Genomic DNA, 18532 nt, shown 5'->3' with positions numbered 1-18532 from the left:
TATTGGGCCTCATGGGCCCAATTGGTGGAAGAGGAGAGGCGGCCAAGGGGCAGCCGCGCGCCCCTCCCCCCCAAGTCCGAATTGGACAAGGAGGGGGGCGGCGCCCCCCCCCTTTCCTTTCCCCCTCTCTCCTTCCCTCTCCTCTCCTAGTCCAACAAGGAAGGGAGGTGGGAGTAGGACTCCTCCTGGCGTGCCTCCTCCTGGCCGGCCACGCCTTCCCCCTTTGCTCCTTTATATACGGGGGCAGGGGGGCACCCTAGACACAACAATTGATCGTTTGATCTTTTAGCCGTGTGCGGTGCCCCCCTCCACCATAGTCCACCTCGATAATAATGTAGCGGTGCTTAGGCGAAGCCCTGCGTCGGTAGAACATCATCATCGTCACCACGCCGTCGTGCTGACGAAACTCTCCCTCAACACTCGGCTGGATCGGAGTTCGAGGGACGTCATCGGGCTGAACGTGTGCTGAACTCGGAGGTGCCGTGCGTTCGGTACTTGATCGGTCGGATCGTGAAGACGTACGACTACATCAACCGCGTTGTGCTAACGCTTCCGCTTTCGGTCTACGAGGGTACGTGGACAACACTCTCCCCTCTCGTTGCTATGCATCACCATGATCTTGCGTGTGCGTAGGAATTTTTTTTGAAATTACTACGTTCCCCAACAATATCATCATTGGAAGCATATGAAAATCACAACCAAGCATAACCAACAAGTAAATAAAGCATGAACCAACAAGTAAATAATGTTGGAAATAAGCCCTAGAGGCAATAATAAATTGGTTATTATTATATTTCCTTGTTCACGATAATCGTTTATTATCCATGCTAGAATTGTATTGATAGGAAACTCAGATACATGTGTGGATACATAGACAACACCATGTCCCTAGTAAGCCTCTAGTTGACTAGCTCGTTGATCAATGGATGGTTACGGTTTCCTGACCATGGACATTGGATGTCGTTGATAACGGGATCACATCATTAGGAGAATGATGTGATGGACGAGACCCAATCCTAAGCCTAGCACAAGATCGTGTAGTTCGTTTGCTAAGAGCTTTTCTAATGTCAAGTATCATTTCCTTAGACCATGAGATTGTGCAACTCCCGGATACCGTAGGAATGCTTTGGGTGTACCAAACGTCACAACATAACTGGGTGGCTATAAAGGTGCACTACAGGTATTTCCGAAAGTGTCTGTTGGGTTGTCACGAATCGAGACTGGGATTTGTCACTCCGTGTAAACGGAGAGGTATCTCTGGGCCCACTCGGTAGGACATCATCATAATGTGCACAATGTGACCAAGGAGTTGATCATGGGATGATGTGTTACGGAACGAGTAAAGAGACTTGCCGGTAACGAGATTGAACAAGGTATCGGGATACCGACGATCGAATCTCGGGCAAGTAACATACCGATTGACAAAGGGAATTGTATACGGGATTGATTGAATCCCCGACATCGTGGTTCATCCGATGAGATCATCGTGGAACATGTGGGAGCCAACATGGGTATCCAGATCCCGCTGTTGGTTATTGGCCGGAGAACGTCTCGGTCATGTCTGCATGGTTCCCGAACCCGTAGGGTCTACACACTTAAGGTTCGGTGACGCTAGGGTTATAGAGATATTAGTATGCGGTAACCCGAAAGTTGTTCGGAGTCCTGGATGAGATCCCGGACGTCACGAGGAGTTCCAGAATGGTCCGGAGGTAAAGATTTATATATGGGAAGTCTTATTTTGGTCGCCGGAAAAGTTTCGCGCATTATCGGTATTGTACCGGGAGTGCCGAAAGGGGTCCGGGGGTCCACCAAGGGGGTCCACCAGCCCCGGGGGGCCACATGGGCTGTAGGGGTGTGCGCCTTGGCCTATATGGGCCAAGGGCACCAGCCCCAAGAGGCCCATGCGCCAAGAGATAAGGGAAAGGGAGAGTCCTAAAGGGGGAAGGCACCTCCGAGGTGCCTTGGGGAGGATGGACTCCTCCCTGGCCGCACCCTTCCTTGGAGGAAGGGCCAAGGCTGCGCCCCTCTCTCCCTTGGCCCTATATATAGTGGGGGGGAGGGAGGGCAGCAATACCTAAGCCCTGGCGCCTCCCTCTCCCTCCCGTGACACATCTCCCTCCTCCCGCAGCGCTTGGCGAAGCCCTGTTGGAATCCCGCTACTTCCACCACCACGCCGTCGTGCTGCTGGATCTCCATCAACCTCTCCTCCCCCCTTGCTGGATCAAGAAGGAGGAGACGTCGCTGCTCCGTACGTGTGTTGAACGCGGAGGTGCCGTCCATTCGGCGCTAGGATCATCGGTGATTTGGATCACGACGAGTACGACTCCATCAACCTCGTTCTCTTGAACGCTTCCGCTCGCGATCTACAAGGGTATGTAGATGCACTCCTTCCCTCTCGTTGCTAGTAAACTCCATAGATTGATCTTGGTGATGCGTAGAAAATTTTGAATTTCTGCTACATTCCCCTACAAATAAAGCATGATATTTGTACTCACATAATCACTCTCAACACAGCCACTTGGGGGTTGATCCCTCACTTGATCCATAGCCGCACTCCAACGAGCACAAGCGGGTTTCATCAACTCCCACTGGCCTTGAAGCGATCGGTAAGAACGAGCTCTCAATGTGGCAGTCTTGGGTTTCAGCTTGCAATACTTGTCCTCAATGCGTTGCCAATAACGTTTCCCGGTTTGATCGGTGCCGGTGACCGCATGCAAGCCCACTTGCGACCAAGCCTTGACCAAGAGGACATCCTCAACCTCCGTGTAGTTCACCGTGCGAATTGGCCTTCGAGCACCACCTCCCGCTTCAAACATTTCCTCTCCGATCTCGGTGACATCTTCATCTTATTCGTCCTCCTCACCCGCCTCCTCCTCCTCACCGGCCTCCCCCTCCTCAACCGTCGGCTCCTCAACATGGAAGTCGAAGGAAGCAAGTGGAGGAGACGTGATGTTCACCTCCGCGTCGTCGAGCAATGCCCTATATGACACGGTTGGTGCGGACATTTCATCGAACACGTTGGTGGCGGTGGCGGTACCGCTTGTTCTGCCCCCCTCTTGCGGCTTGCGAGCTGCTTCTCCTTGCGCTTGGTAGCAGCCGCGGTGGAGGTTGCCGGCTTGCCGGGCTTCGCCGGTTTCGCCGCCTCCCCCGCCGGTTTTGCCGGCTTCGCCGCGGGGGCGGGCACGGGAGGCTTGCTCGGCACGAGGTGGGTGCCCGCCCGCCTCCATTTTTGGCTGACATGGGTGGCCGCCACCATCTCCGCCACGACGGCGTCGGTCGAGGTGGCCGGTGGCGGGAGGCGCGGGGCGGGGGCGGGGGCGGGGGCGGGGGCGGGCACGGGCGCTGCAGGGCCGGGGGCGGGTGCGGGCACGGGGGCGGCGGAGGGGGTCACCGGGGCCTGGCCGGGCTCCATGGCCGGCGGCGGGGACGAGCACGGGCGGCGGCGGCGTGGAAGGCGCGGGGCGGCGGGGAGAGAAGTTGGGAAATTTCCCTCCCGCGCGCGTGGTTGACCGAGTGAGGGTTCGGCCTGGAAAATTGGCCCAAACCCTCACTAGTGCAGGTTGGACTCGAAGTTGACGGTTCGGCCTGGATTTTTTTGAGGGTTTAGGGATTTGAGGGTGCTGATCTGCGCCTTTTTTCTGCTCAACAGTCAAACTAGCAGTTATTTTGAGGGTTTGACCAGTTTGAGGGCTCTGTTAGACATGCTCTAATGCAATGCGGGCAACCAAACGCCGGGTCGAAAGTGGTTGTCTCATGCAACTAGGGGCATGCAGGCAACCAAACTATTTGCATATGGGTTTTTTTTGGCCTGCATCCCCTCAAACCGGCTCAATAGAGCCAGGCTCGCCGGGCCAGGCTGGATCGGCAATGTAACCAAACACGCCCAAATTGTAGCATTTGTTTGTGTGGATGGAATATTGTCGTATTTTTTCACATCTTGTTGTGTCCTCGTGTAATATTGTGGCATCTTGGCTAAGAAATTTGTTCATGAACCTTTCTGGGCCGCTTGATGTTTGGACTCTTTGTAAAGCCCGCACACACAATGTTTTTTGGACAAATCCAAAATGGAAAAAAGGGCGTGCTACGCGTCTGCCGCTGATCTATTTAAAAGATCAGCCGGTTTGTGAGCCGTTAGATCTGGCGTCTGGCGTCATCGAGTGGCTGACCGGCACCCTCGACATTGCAACAAAGATATTGTTGCAGAACCTTTTGCAACATATGTCTTGTTGCAGAAACTTTTGCAACAAAGGTCATGTTTTTTTTGCGGGGGTAAAGGGAGTTTTATTGCATAATGACAGAGTTACAGTCTTGAGGCCACAAATCCTCAATACACGGTGGTACTGAGCCCAACCACACAGCAGTAGTTCGCTCCGTGCGGCTATAATGGGCCAGACGATCGGCAACTCTATTCTGAGAACGGGTAATCTTCAAAGGAAAAAACTCCCTAGTACCTAACAAATCCTTGATCTCCAGCACAAGGTGGCCATAAGCTGATTTACAAAGAGCATTATTGGAAAGACTGGACAAAGCCTCCAAGGAGTCCGACTGCACCACCACCGGGAGGTCCGAGTGTTGTATAGCTAACGCCATACCTTGCATCAACGCACGTAATTCCGTCTCCAGCGAGTTGTTGCAGTGGAAAATAAAACGATAAGCTGCGAAGAGAATTGTACCATCAGGGTTCCTTAGAACCATACCAGCTGCCGCAGTACCGTCATCTTGTTGGAAGGATCCATCCACCGAAAGTGCCACCATCCCCACTGCAGGCGCCGGCCATGGAGTTGTGAGGGGCCGATCAACACTCACGTTGGGTGTAGCCTCTAGGATAGGCATCTTGCCTTTTATGATCTCATCAGTTGAGTATCTTCCAGCCAGTTTGATCGACTTGTAGTAACTGTCCAAGTATTCAACATTGGCGAGGACTGACGTACTATCATCCCATGCACCAAATCATTGCGCATCTGCCAAATCCTCCACGCCAACATAATTAGCATATCCCTGACATCAGCAGTGCACTTGCTCAACAAGGACAGAAACCATTCCTTTCCAGAATCAAGGAGCATATCATCAGTTGGTAATGGCCACCGACGACGCATGTTCACCTAGAGGATTCTTGCATGCGTACATGCAACCAGCGCATGGTACGTGCTCTCTTCCTCAACACCACAAAGAGCACGTGTCGATCGCGTTGATAAGTGCCTAAGCTGTTTGCACTTTTGTGTAGCTAGTGTACCTGTAACAACCCTCCAAGTGGTAATCTTCATTTTTTGTGGTACATCAGACTTCCAGACGAGGTTCCACAAAGAGCACTCCCCGTCCGGATTAGTACTGGATGAACCGTTGGCGAAGACAGAGTTGTGTGCCTGGGTTGCAAGTCTGTACGCACTCTTTACCGAAAATAGACCGCTTTTTTCCAGGAACCAGGACAGAAAATCACCGCGCTGCCGGGGAGAAGTTCTGATCTTCAGAATATGCACCACATCCATAGGCCAGAAAAACTCATTCAGGCTGTCTACTCGCCAAGCCCCGTTATCATCCAAGAAATCCGACACTCGGTTTAGTCTGCAATTCTCTTTAGGAGTAATTGGTCGGAACGAGACAGGTCTCGGGATCCAAGGATCCCTCCAGGTACGTACCGACGCACCATCTCCCACACGCCAAATTGTCCCTTTCTTAACCAGCTCAAGCCCGTATAAAATTCCCTTCCACACCTCCGAACCACTATTTGGGAAAATAGTGTCCAATACCTGGCCATGTGCATAATACTTAGCCTTTAACAATCTTCAGCACAAACTCTCGGGGGAATCCAGAAGCCTCCACGCTTGTTTGGCTAACAGGGCTTGATTAAACGATCTCATGTCGCGGAAGCCCATACCCCCCATGGACTTAGGAAGCCTCAACTTATCCCAACTCATCCATGCCATCTTCCTTTTTCCCTTCTCAACACCCCACCAGTATTGGCGAATCATACGTGTAAGTTCGTCACAAACCGATGCTGGAAGCTTGAACACGCTCATCACATAAGTAGGAATGGCCTGGGCAACGGCCTTGATGAGAATCTCTTTATTGCCCGAGGACATATATTGCTCACTCCAATCCACAAGCCTCTTCCGCAACCGATCTTGAGTAGTTTCAAATCTAACTTTGTGCATTCTTCCTTCAGGGACTGGCAAGCCCAAGTATTTAGGTTCAAAAACCTCGTGAGTAATCTCCAACACATTCTTTACCTCCTGTATAACATTAGGCTGGCAATGATTCGAAAAGAGGATAGAACACTTCGACGGATTGATTAGTTGTCCCGTCGCCGATGCATACGTGTTCAACAAACCTTTTACCAAAGTTGCCTGCTGCTCTGTCGCATGGAAGAACAGGAGAGAGTCGTCCGCAAACAGAAGATGAGAAATCTCTGGAGCACTTCTGCTGATTTTGACCCCCTGAAGATCATCCTCCCTTGTAGCCTTCTTTATGAGAGAAGAAAGAGCATCAGCTACAAAAAGGAAGAGAAAGGGGGATAGCGGATCACCTTGGCGGAGCCCCCTGGATGGGGTGAACGCCTCCAATAACTTGCCATTAAATTTTACCGAATATTTCACCGAAGACACACATGCCATCACACGAGAAATCCAGATCTGAGAAAAGCCCCATTTAGCTAAAGCCTTCTCCAAAAACTCCCAATCCACCCGATCATAGGCCTTGGATAGATCAAGCTTATAGGCACATAAGGCGGGAGAATTGTTTTTTGCTACCTGGATATGATGAATACACTCAAAGGCAATGATGGAGTTGTCAGATATGAGCCTCCCTGGAATAAAAGCGCTTTGATTTTCCGAAATGAGTCCAGCCAGGAGAGGTCGTAGTCTGTTGACCATGCATTTAGAAACAACCTTATACACCATGTTACACAGGCTAATCGGTCTGAAGTCCTTTAATTCCTTTGGATGGGGAACTTTTGGAATCAGTACGATCGCCGTGTCATTAACTCCATCTGGCATACTGCCAGTGATGAAGAAGTCCTGCACCGCCGCCACAATATCCACCTTCAAAGTCGCCCAGTTCCGCTGGTAAAATCTTGCCGGGAAACCATCACACCCCGGGGCCTTTAACGGGCCGATTTGAAAGAGGGCATCCGAAATTTCTGTTTCTGTATACGGTTTACAAAGTGACTCGTTCATCTCATCCGTAACCTTGGGAGCGATACACTCAAGGACTCTTTTGTAAAAATCTCCTTGAAATAGGAGTTCGTCATCCGCTCCATGTCTGTTGGGACGCTGCACCAAGTATCATCAGTTTTCTGTAGCCGCTGAATCAGGTTCCGACAAGCTCTCCAAACTGCTCGACGGTGTAAATATTTTGTGTTGCGCTCACCCTCCTTCAGCCAGGCTATACGGGAACACTGTAGCCACAGCATCTCCTCCCTATAGAGTAGTTCGTCTAGCTGGTTCATTTTTGACCGAGCACTGTCAGCCCCAGACAGTTGTAGTTCAGCCAGCTGAGAACGAAGCGACTTGATATCTTTTATGACATTACCAAAGTGTGTTTTACTCCACTGTTTCAAATCCTTCATCATCTCCTTCAACGAGTTTGCCACCGAATCGAGGTTGCCGATCGGACGGTGCTCATTCCAACTCCTAGCAACCATGTCCGGCAGTGTGGGATCCCGTTCCCACATGATTTCATAGCGCATCAGTGTCGCCCTACGGCGCTTCTCCTGTACCCCTTCCATCTGGACCAAGAGGGGGCTGTGGTCAGAGCACGACGTTGCGAGGTGGAGTACCCTCGCCGCCGGGAACAAGTCATGCCAAGCTTCGTCCACACATGCCCGGTCCAAACGAACTTGGACGTTTCGGTCTAGAGCTTGGCCATTATTGTATGTAAAAGGAATGCCGCAGAAACCGAGATCCTCCAGTTCACACACCTGCAGACAATCCCTGAACGACGCCATTTGTGATTCAGAACGCATGGATCGGGACAAGTGCTCATGCTGCCATAGGGCTTCATTGTAGTCACCACAAACCATCCACGGTTCCGTAGATATAGCCCGAAGCCTGCATAGATGATCCCACATACGATATCTGTTCTCCACTCTCGGTTCACCATAGACAAAGGTACACCTCCAAGTCAAACCGGTGCCCCCCTCTATGATCCTCAGATCAATATATCTATTGCATGAATCCAAAATTGTTACAGCCAACGACTCATCCCAGAATAGGGCTAAGCCTCCACTCCTTCCATCACTATCAACACCATGGAAACCTTTGAGGCCAAGCCTCCAACATAACTTCTCAATCCTCGAGGATACTTGTCTAGTCTCGCAAAGGAAGACTAGCTTGGGGTTATTGGCTTTTGAGAGGGCCAACACCTCCCGAACTGTCCGGCGGTCCCCCCCGACAGTTCCATGATAGGGCATTCATTGCGTCCGGCGGTCCTCCTCTAGGGAGGCCGCCGATGTATCATTGGTGTCGTTATCCTTGACGAGTTTTGCACGCTTGGAACTTGACGTGCTACTCGTCGGCGAGCCCGCTGTTCCCATATCTGTCCCACTACCATTGGTAATGGCAAGGAGCGGCTTCAGAGCACTGGATTTCCTGTTTATCTCAATTGTTTCATCCTCCATATTGAGCCTCTTCCTAGCATCACGGTCCACCTCCATCCTAGCCACATGGCCCTTTAAAGGACTTGTGGCTGTATCTCTACTCTCCGGGTCTTGGTCTTGCTTAGATGATCTTGGGGTACCTATCGGGCTACTCGGCCTCCCCTGACGACGGGGAGCAGCCGGATTGCTATTGTTCAGATCAGACCTGTAGCTGTTCGGGCCATCAGCATACAGCCATTCCCCGTACTTGAGCTTCTTTGCATCATGAGTTCCCAGACTACACTCCTTATAATCATGACCGATCAGACCGCACGCCTTGCAAAAACGAGCCAATTTCTCGTAGCGCACCAAATATACCTGGCGCTCCTTGGCTCGGACTATGCTCACAAACTTCGTAAGGGGCTTTTGGATATCATGATTTACCCTCACCCTTATGTAATCCCCACGAGTGTTCCCGTTCAAACGCATCTCCATGATTTCCCCTGCACCCTTCAACAATTTCTCTACAATGTTTTCTTTGCAAAAGGGGTCGGGCAGCTTGTGAATCTGTAGCCAGATTGGCATATGATCGAACACGACTTCCTCAGCCCTACTGAACCCATCATACGGACATAGTAGTACTGCCATGTTACGGAAGATCCATGGCCCTTGCGCCATGATGCATTCCCAATCACCCAAACAGGATGCTTGAACCACAAATCTATTAGGACCAACCGGTCTGAATCTCACCAGTTGCGCAGGGTTCCATGCGGCCCTCATGTCCTTGTAGAAGGCAGATGGAGAGAAGCTCTTCTCGGTATGCACCCTTGCGAGGGAAAGCCACCGAATACTTTCCTTGATCAACGGATCATCCTCATCAATTTCCACATCATTGAACTCTTCCTCATTGAGATCTAGCTGGTCGAAGAAATCTTCCAGATTAGGGTTAGCGGCTGCCGAGGCGCCGCCGCTCGTGGACGAGATGGCGTCCTCAGGGGAGGCCATCGTAGCGCAGACACCGGAACCCGCTCGACGGATGCCAGCGGGTACGTGGATGGCTGGAGTAAGGACTCGGGGCGATTGGATCGCCGCCGAGGAGAAAAACCCTAGTCGCAGGAGCCTAGGGGAAAAAAACTTGCCGAGTGTCCTCTCCTTCGCAACAAAGGTCATGTTGCAGAAACCTTGTAAGTTTTTTGTGCAATAAAGGTTTTTTTTAGAAAAGGAGGATGACCCCCGGCCTCTGCATCTGGAAGATGCATACGGCCACTTTATTAATTATTCTCGAGGACCGTACAAAGTATTACAACAATGTGCCTGAATCCACCATCTTGGCAACATATGCCGCTACTCCTATCCAATATGATGAAGGGGTGCTAGCTGGGCCACTACCCAAACCACTCACCTAAGCCTAACATCAAAAGCCGGAAGCCGAAACTCATTCGGAAGCCCCAGCCGAGCCACATACCGGGTCTAGGGCACAATCCGGTCAGACGCACTCATATGTCGTCGCCGCCATCTTCCACAGGTCTTCAGATTATATTGAGGCTTCTACCTTGTCTGGCCACTCTGCCATCGACGTCACCATGACGCCAGATAGCAACCTCCTCCTGCGCGAGTCCATCTCCGCGCATCGGACGTCGAGTCTCCACAGCGCCATGCCATCGATCTCCGCCGCCATCAATGTGTGAGATGAAGCACCGCTCCACCATCCCTCCAGCCAGCACTTGCTCCAAAACAATGCCCCCAGAAGGGAAAGCGATAAAACGCCATCATCATCCGATCCGGAAGACCCAGATCTGAGGTTTCCCCCTGAGCACCCCAAGCCTGATGGCGCAGACTGCCGACGATGCCGACCATCGGCAGTAGCTCCACCAGACGAGCGTCGCCTACGTCGCCGCAGCCTCCAGGATGAAGCTGACCAGAATGCATGTGTCGACGCCGAACCGCCACCACTTCCACCGCCGCTTGAGCAGCCCCCGAGCAACGCCTTCAGGAAGGAGCACGCCACCGTGGTGTCGTCGTTGCTTGGAACAGGGGGGGTCTGAGGTTTTCACCTGAGCTCCTGGGAGGGGTAGAAGGAAGGAGGTCCTCTCCGAAGCCTCCAACAAGGGAAGCAACACCCAAAGGCAGTGCCATCGGAGTGGCCGCCACGCCGGCCAAGAGATTCCCCCGGAACCCTTCCATCCACCGGATCTGCAAGGCCAGCACCCATGAACGGCGGCCGAAGCCACCAAGGGTCGGAACCGATACAGATAGGAGTAGATCGGGGTCGAAGACGAACTGCACCATGGCCACCAACATCCAGCGAAGAACCGTCGCCGCAGCCGAAGCCCACCACCTCCTCGCCATCCACATGGCCAGGGAAGTGGCCCACCTGTCCACGCCGGCGCCGCCCGCCGAAGCTACGCCGCGTGCCACCAGCCAGGGCCGCCGCCATGGATCCGAGGCTCCCCACGAGGGGCGCGCCCGACCAGCGCGAGCGCCAGATCCCGCCGCCGCCGGCCGCCAGCGGGGTTTGCCCGCCGACGATCGCCCACGACGAGCGCCAGATCCCGCCGACGAGCGCCGCCAGCACGCAGCCCGCCTCGTGCAGCCCTCCACGCCAGCCACCGTGGCAGCCCAGCGTCGCCGCGTCCCGCACAATGCCGCGTTCCGGCCAGGGTAGATCGCCCCACGGCGAGCCCGCCTCGCGAGAAGGAGAGAACGCCCCGCCGCCGCCCATGCCGGGCGGGCTTCGCCCGCCGGCACGCCCTGGCGGCGGCGAGGGGAGGGATGGGGAGAGGGACGGGGTTCGGCGGCGGCAATAAAGGTTATGTTGCGAATTTTTTTCAACATAGATCATGTTGCGGAAATTTTTATAGATTTTTTTGCAACAAAGATCATGTTGCGAAAAAAATTTATAACAAAAATCTTGTTGCGGGATATGTTGTTGCGCCTCGGCTCGAGGAGGCGGCAACCATGGATGCCGTTTCTCCTCTAGGACGGCGGCGACATGAAACGACGAGCGACGGAAGACGCGGCTTCAGCGACGGCGTGCCTCGCGGATGCGAGCAGTGTAGTCCGGGTGCGGCCAGCACGCAGCACGCGGGTGGCCGGCTTCCAGCATCTACGCACTAGCACTGGTGCGTACTAGTAGGCTGTTGCACTGGCCACCGGCCATGGGTGCTTCTCGTCACATGTGTAGCAGCTTGCAAGCTAGATGTAGAAGACGAATGGAAAAAGGAAACGAGTGACTCTTGCTCATTAGCTATGGAGATAAAGTTAAAAGGATAAGCGGTAATGTCCTCACCCCACATGGGACGCCTGGCGCACATCCAAGACGGCGGACGGTGCGTTTGTAATTAGCCGGGTGATGTGAATCTTTTCCCATGAAAAAAGGGAAAAATTATCGGAGCGCTTATACGTCACGCAAAATATCATGCATCGGTCACTTTCATTCAGGACCACTGAAACTTCATCCAACGATTGAAAACAGATCGCGCACTATTATCTTCCTCCTTCCTTTCTTCTTCCTCCTGCAGCCGCCGCTCCAACCCAGCCATAACCGTCTAAGTTTCAAGACCTAGTACGGGCAAAGCGCAGTTCAAAACCGTAGTTATTGTGCTTAAATCATTTTTAGAGTTCTATATTTTAGGAAGGTATGAAGAATATATAGGGCCCATGAAAGGAAGATCAATGACTCATATAAATTACTTAATGAAAAATGTCCCGAGGAAGCCCAACGAGAAACTAAGAATCCTGTTATAGAGAAAAAAGTAACGTCTGCCTTGCCCCCCTACGTCTGAAGGTTGCTTCCCTGCTGCACCCCACCCTCCCCACAACCTCCTCCATCGTCCCAGCCATCCCTCTAAGCCGCCCCTCCGACTCGTTTCCGATGGCTATCGCCGGTGCTTCTCACACCATCCCCACGCTCGGCCTCACTCGGAGTGGAAAAAATGACTAACGCTCGAAACAATCCAGGTAGTTGATGTTTTAGGAAACTGAAAAAGTATTTATTTCATGCCTCAATCGTGCCAAAAGTATAGAAATGGTATCTCAACTCTCATTAAATCCTTCAACTATTAAACCTGGTACTTTTAGTTCCTTGAACCGATCAGAGCGATTTCAGTGGTGAAGTAGGCATGTGGCACTTTAAGTTTGAGGAAGTAGCGATTGGAGAGAACGGGAGGAGAGAGGATGATGGACTTTCAACTGTTTGTATGGCCTCGTGGCATAGAATCTGAGCTGTGTGGAGTTGAAGTTCGGTTTCGATCAAGACACCCCAGCATACTTACGGACAAAATGACTAATGATCAACCGATCACAGAGGTCCTGTTCCAACAATCAACAGTGAATGAATTTGGCTCGAGTTTGTGAATCAAAGGCATGGAAAGAGAGCGAGTTTGAATCATGAACGGTCCTCAAGTGAAGGACCGATCCTTTATGTGTAGCTCTAGCTGCCATATGCCCTGACTAGGATGCTGACATGGCAATGAGTCAACAGTCAACATTTGCCACCATGTCAAGTTTCACTCACCATTTGCCACCATGCCAAGTTTTAGTCACAATTTGCCACCATGTCAAGTTTCGTCCAAAACCAGCCCATGTCATCACCAAAAACCACTTTGAAAGTAGGGAAACGTTTTGCACCTGCCGGCTAGCCAAAGCTTCGGCCGGTCGCACACCTCGTCACACGCCCAGTGCAAGCCCAGAGGGCCACGTCCTTCCCTCTCATGGGCCCATGTAACCGCCCCGTCAACCTTATCCTCCCACCTCCTCGTGCCCACCACTAAAAAAAAAAACCTCCACGTGCCCATCTTCCACCTTCCCTTGTTCTACCTCAACGCCGCGAGCTCCCCCACCGTTTCCCGCTGCCTCGCTTCTTGCCGCCGTTCCCCACAAATCATGTCGTTCCCCTGCTACTCCGTCCCCCCCGCTCCCCGGGCCGCCGTTTCCTTGCTTTCGACTTTCCTCCCGGCCTCCTCTGGTCACGGTCATGGCACACTACCAGCTCCTCCGCCGCATGGCCGCGGCACATCCACCAGCTGTGCTATATATATAGAGTGGTGCCATGGTACCACCTGCGCCAGTTTTCTGAATGGGCGACGGTGTTCTTGGCGGTGACAATGGTGCTGCGTTTTTACTATAACCTGCACCGGGGAAGCTACCACCGGTGCCCTGTTTTGTTAGAACTAGGTGACGGTGAGCTTGGCCGGCGACGACGGTGCCATGTTTTGCTGCAACGACAATGAGGAAAGCTACCACCAGCGTCGCATTTTTCTACAACCAGAGACATTGAAACTGTGGCCGGCATGGCAAAAGTGATGTGATTTACTGCAACCGGCAGCAGGAAAGCTACAACCGGCGGCAACGGTGTTGCTATTTTTACTGCAACCGGCAGCATTAAACCTACAACTGGTGCCCAGATTTGCTACAACCAGTCACAATGAAGTGTGACCGGTGGCGACGGTGCAACGATTATTTGCTTTAACCTATTTTTGCTGCAACCAGGCGGTGGTTCTAGGCGATTCCTAGCGTAGAAACATGTTAGTTAAAAGTTTTGATTCCCCAGACTGCGATTCTCTACAATCGAGTCAAAAGAACCCCCCCTAGAATCTTGAGTTTGCGAGCGATGGTCCAAATTTGGGTATCCCACTGATCGGCTAGCTCCGATCGTGATTTAGTGGAGTCGCGGGCCGCCGATGAACTCCGCAGCTATGCTCTTGGTACTGATCTCCAAGCCCTTGTAGTACACGCGCATATGCATGTTTGGCCACGCACGGACACACGGTCGCCGATTTCCTCCCACCGCATGTCAATCGACATCATGTCAATGTCGAGTGACAAGGTATAACATATTAACATTCCCTATTCCTTATACGTATATTGCCAATTAAATAATATACCATTGCATGCGATAATAGCTTGCACTTTTCAACCTTTGCTTTACTTCTATATATGCCATGGCTGGTTGCCTTGTTTTGTTGGCATCTATTCATTTTTCCTTAAGCTTCATCCTCATCCCGACCGATTGACCAGCCCTCCACCGCCGACCAAAACGTCGTCCGCCGCCACCCGAGATGATGATATCCTTGGACCGGTCCTTGAGTTGGATGTATCCATCGACGTGTCGCACCAACGCCTATAATAAAATAGGAGGGTCCCTTAGGTCTCTATTATCAAAACCCAGGTAGCTACAAAGATTTTAGAGAGGGAAGTAAAGGCCATTACTATTTTCACAGGCACACATAAGCGTTTTTGCCAGTCAACTGAGGAAATCCTCAATGGCGGCAGGTTGTATGTGTTTGTTAACCAGTGATCCAGAAGATGAAGGTAGATACATGTTGAAAACTTTTCAGATACATGCTCCACATTTTTTTTTGAATACATGTTGAACATTTGTCAAATGCACACTAATTTTTTTCTATAAACGCGCCAAACAATTTCAGATAAACTTGAACATTTTCCAACTACATGTTAAACATTGTTCTGAATACATGTTGAGCATTTGTTCCTAATGCACATTTAAAATTTTAAAACACATACTGATTTTTTTATTATCACGTATTAAAAATATTCATAAATGGCATTAACGTTTTTTAAACCACCAGGACAATTGTTAAGTGTAAGAACACCTATATAAAATCTCACAAACAATTTTTTAATGGTTCAACATTTTTCTAAATCACATTAATATCTTTAATATTGTATAAACACTTTCTAAAAATGTCACAAACATTTTTTGTAACATGTGAATATTTTTTAAATGTGATGTATGATTTTTTGAATGATATGAATAATTTTACGAACTATGTTCACAACGTTTTTCATTTTTATGTTTTTTTTTAAATTGTAACAAACAATGTTTTTGAACCTGCTAACATTTTTAAAATGTCATGAACATTGTTTTGAATGGTAAGAACATTTTTTAGAAGTTGTACGAACAAAGTTTTCACACTACATGAGCATTTTTAAATTTCTTTTTTGCGCGATGAAGTTGTCATAATTTTCCCCAATGTGCCCTCTGATTTCATGTCTGTTCCACGTCACTTGAAGTGTTGGTAGGATCTTCTGAGCTAAGCATTATCGATGGCAATGGTAGGGGAGCAATAGTGTTGAACGAGCCCGATAGGGGCAGTTTGACTACCCATGTGTGACTCACCTACGAAGTGTCCAACATGAAGAGTGACATAGCGCTACCTGGCGCATTGCCCATGTCTTCGCATGTGCCTAACGGTGTTCGAGTTGGTAACACTTGGTTATTTCAGACAGTTTCACGTCCAATATGAACACGAAAGCGAGTTGCAAATGTCATAAAGTGTTTAATATCATAATTTAAATGGTATGAGCCGCACTATCCCACTTGTTTGTTAGTTGCTGGTGCGAATAGTTTCTCCTGGAGTGCTCATTGAACTTAGTAAGAAAATTCCTTGTCCTACATCGGACAAAGTGGTGTTTCCATGGAGCAGTTATTTTCTCGCACCTCCTCTACGCGCACATCTTCTATATCTAAGTAGCTAGCCCCCACTATCTATTTCTCTCAACATGCAAGCATGTTACATCATCCCACAACATGCATGAAAATGCCTACCCCACTAACTATTTCTCTCAACATGCAAGCATGCCACATCATCCCACAACATGCATGAGAAAAGGCCCACTCCCAGTATCATATTTCTCAAAACATGAAAGCATGCCACTTCATCATTAAACATGCATGAAAAAAAGACTCATCTCAACATGCAAACATACATAAGAAATTTCATTTTGTTATGCTATTTATAATTAATTTTTACAACTATATAGTAATCAAACATAATAAATTTATGTATTTTTAATTTGAGCTTTTTATATTATTACTTCAAATATTCATGTATCATACAACAAATCACACTGAAATATGTTGCAAAATATCCCTGCAACAAGGTGCGTGGTATCATCTAGTTATAATAAATGGTATGGGCCACAATATCCCGAATTTCTTTTGTAGACTTCACTTTCTCTGTATCCAACATCCATATGTGAAAGTTTTAAGCTATAAAATCTTTTTGACAAAGCAGCCATTAATTCATGCCACTAGAAAATTCGTACTGAGCAATCAATCATACAAAAATTTCACTACGTGCCAGCAACATCAAATCAAGTAAGCATACAATCTTTTTACAAAGCTAAACAGAGAACAAAAGAGAAACAAAGATATGGGAGAGAGAGAGAGAGAGGATGAAACAGAGAGGGTCATAGAGGAAGGGGACGAGAGGATTTCACCAGCAACGGCCATGCCGACTCGGGCAAAGACGCTGCCTCCTGCATGGTCGATGGGACGGGGCGGCTGAGATGGAGGTGACGGGGATGGCGGCAGAGAAGACCAGGCAGTCAGGCGCGGAGGTGACGGTGATGGCAGCGGACGTGACGTGGTGGCGGCGTAGGGGACTTGCCTTCGGCGGATCTGTTGGCGTCCGGTCATGGCAGCCGACTGGCGGCGCGAACGCTAACTCGGATCGAATGCTTATGGGTGGGGACGAACGAGAGGGGAACGAAAGCAACCATTCTTGTGGGATTCGTTCGTTTGGCATCGCTCGCTCTGACACGAGTGGCATTTCGGTCATAAATATGATGTCAATAGGGGTAATCATTAAAAACGAATTGTTTAATTTTGACGGGTCGACGAGAGTCATGAGAAACGCAAACTTTTAGTGATTCTAAAATCACTGCGATTCTTGAAGGATTCTAGGCAATTTCTGGAGCAGAAACATGTTAGTTAACAGTTTTGATTTCCCAGACTGTGATTCTCTACAATCAGTCAAAAGAACACCCCCCCTAGTATCTTGAGTTTTCAAGCGATGGTTCAAATTTGGGTATTCCACTGGTCGGCTAGCTCCGACCGTGATTTATAGGTGGAGTCGCGAGCCGCCGATGAACTCCGCAGCTATGCTCTTGGTAATGATTTCCAAGCCCTTGTAGTACGCGCTCATATGCGTGTTTTGCCACGCACGGACATACGGTCGCCGATTTCCTCCCACCGCATGTCAATCAACATCATGCCAATGCAGATCGACAAGGTATAACATGTTAACATTCCCTATTCCTTATACGTATATAGCCAATTAAATAATATACCATTGCATACAATACATAGCTTGCACTTTTCAACCTTTGCTTTACTTCTATGCCATGGCTGGTTGCCTTCTTTTGTTGGCATCTATTAAATTTTCCTTAAGTGTCATCCTCATCCCGACCGATTGACCAGCCCTCCACCGCCGACCAAAATGTCGTCCGCCGCCACCCGAGATGATGATATCCTTGGACCAGTCCTTGAGTTGGATGTATCCATCGACGTGCCACACCAACGCCTATAACGTAACAGGAGGGTCCCTTAGGTCTCTATTATCAAAAACCAGGTAGCTACAAAGTTTTTAGAGAGGGAAGTAAAGCCCATTACTATTTTCACACGCACACATAAGCGTCTTTGCTAGTCAACCGATGAAATCCTCAATGGCGGCAGGTTGTATGTGTTTGTTAAGCAATGATGCAAAAGATGAAGGTAGAATCATGTTGAGAACTTTTCAGTGACATGTTGCACATTTTTTATTTGAATACATGTTGAACATTTTCAAATGCACATTGAACATTTTCTATACATGTGCTAAACAATTTCAGATAAACTTGAACATTTTCCAACTACATGTTAAACATTTCTCTGAATACATGTTGAGCATTTGTTCCTAATGCATATTTAAATTTTTAAAAGACATAGTGAATTTTTTTATTATCACACATTAAAAAATTCATAAATGTCATTCACATTTTTTAAACCACCAGGACAATTGTTAAGTGTAAGAACACCTATATAAAATCCCACAAACAATTTTTCCGAATGGTTCAGATTTTTCTAAATTACATTGATATCTTTAATATTGTATAAGCATTTTCTAAAAATGTCACAAACATTTTTGGTAACACGTGAATATTATTTAAATGTGA

The 18532-nt window shown here is 49.4% G+C and overlaps 1 protein-coding gene across 1 annotated transcript; it reads right to left on the bottom strand.

Annotated features, from left to right (window-relative positions):
* Positions 1–3550: 3550 nt before the first annotated feature.
* On the bottom strand, positions 3551–7942 carry LOC141022000 (uncharacterized). The gene is made up of 6 exons (XM_073497870.1): positions 7366–7942; positions 6885–7141; positions 6605–6746; positions 6329–6487; positions 4457–4655; positions 3551–3638 (listed from the first exon to the last, which is right to left on the bottom strand). The coding sequence occupies exons 1-6, from the start codon at positions 7940–7942 to the stop codon at positions 3551–3553; spliced, it is 1422 nt and encodes a 473-aa protein (XP_073353971.1).
* Positions 7943–18532: the final 10590 nt, after the last annotated feature.

Source organism: Aegilops tauschii, chromosome 4, assembly GCF_002575655.3.
Source record: "Aegilops tauschii subsp. strangulata cultivar AL8/78 chromosome 4, Aet v6.0, whole genome shotgun sequence".
Lineage (NCBI taxonomy): Eukaryota > Viridiplantae > Streptophyta > Magnoliopsida > Poales > Poaceae > Aegilops > Aegilops tauschii.
Note: the sequence above shows the minus strand (reverse complement) of the source record. Positions and strands in the feature narration are given on the sequence as shown.

What these genes read in the sequence shown, in the direction of transcription:
- LOC141022000 (XM_073497870.1), bottom strand. Translation starts at nt 7,942, where the DNA reads ATGGCGTCGTTCAGGGATTGTCTGCAGGTGTGTGAACTGGAGGATCTC. An exon ending in GATTTCTCGTGTGATGGCAT is followed by an intron (nt 6,488 to 6,604) that starts GTGTGTCTTCGG and finishes TCCTTTTTGTAG; the next exon opens with CTGATGCTCTTTCTTCTCTC. An exon ending in GTGCTGGAGATCAAGGATTT is followed by an intron (nt 3,639 to 4,456) that starts GTTAGGTACTAG and finishes ACTGTTGAGCAG; the next exon opens with AAAAAAGGCGCAGATCAGCA.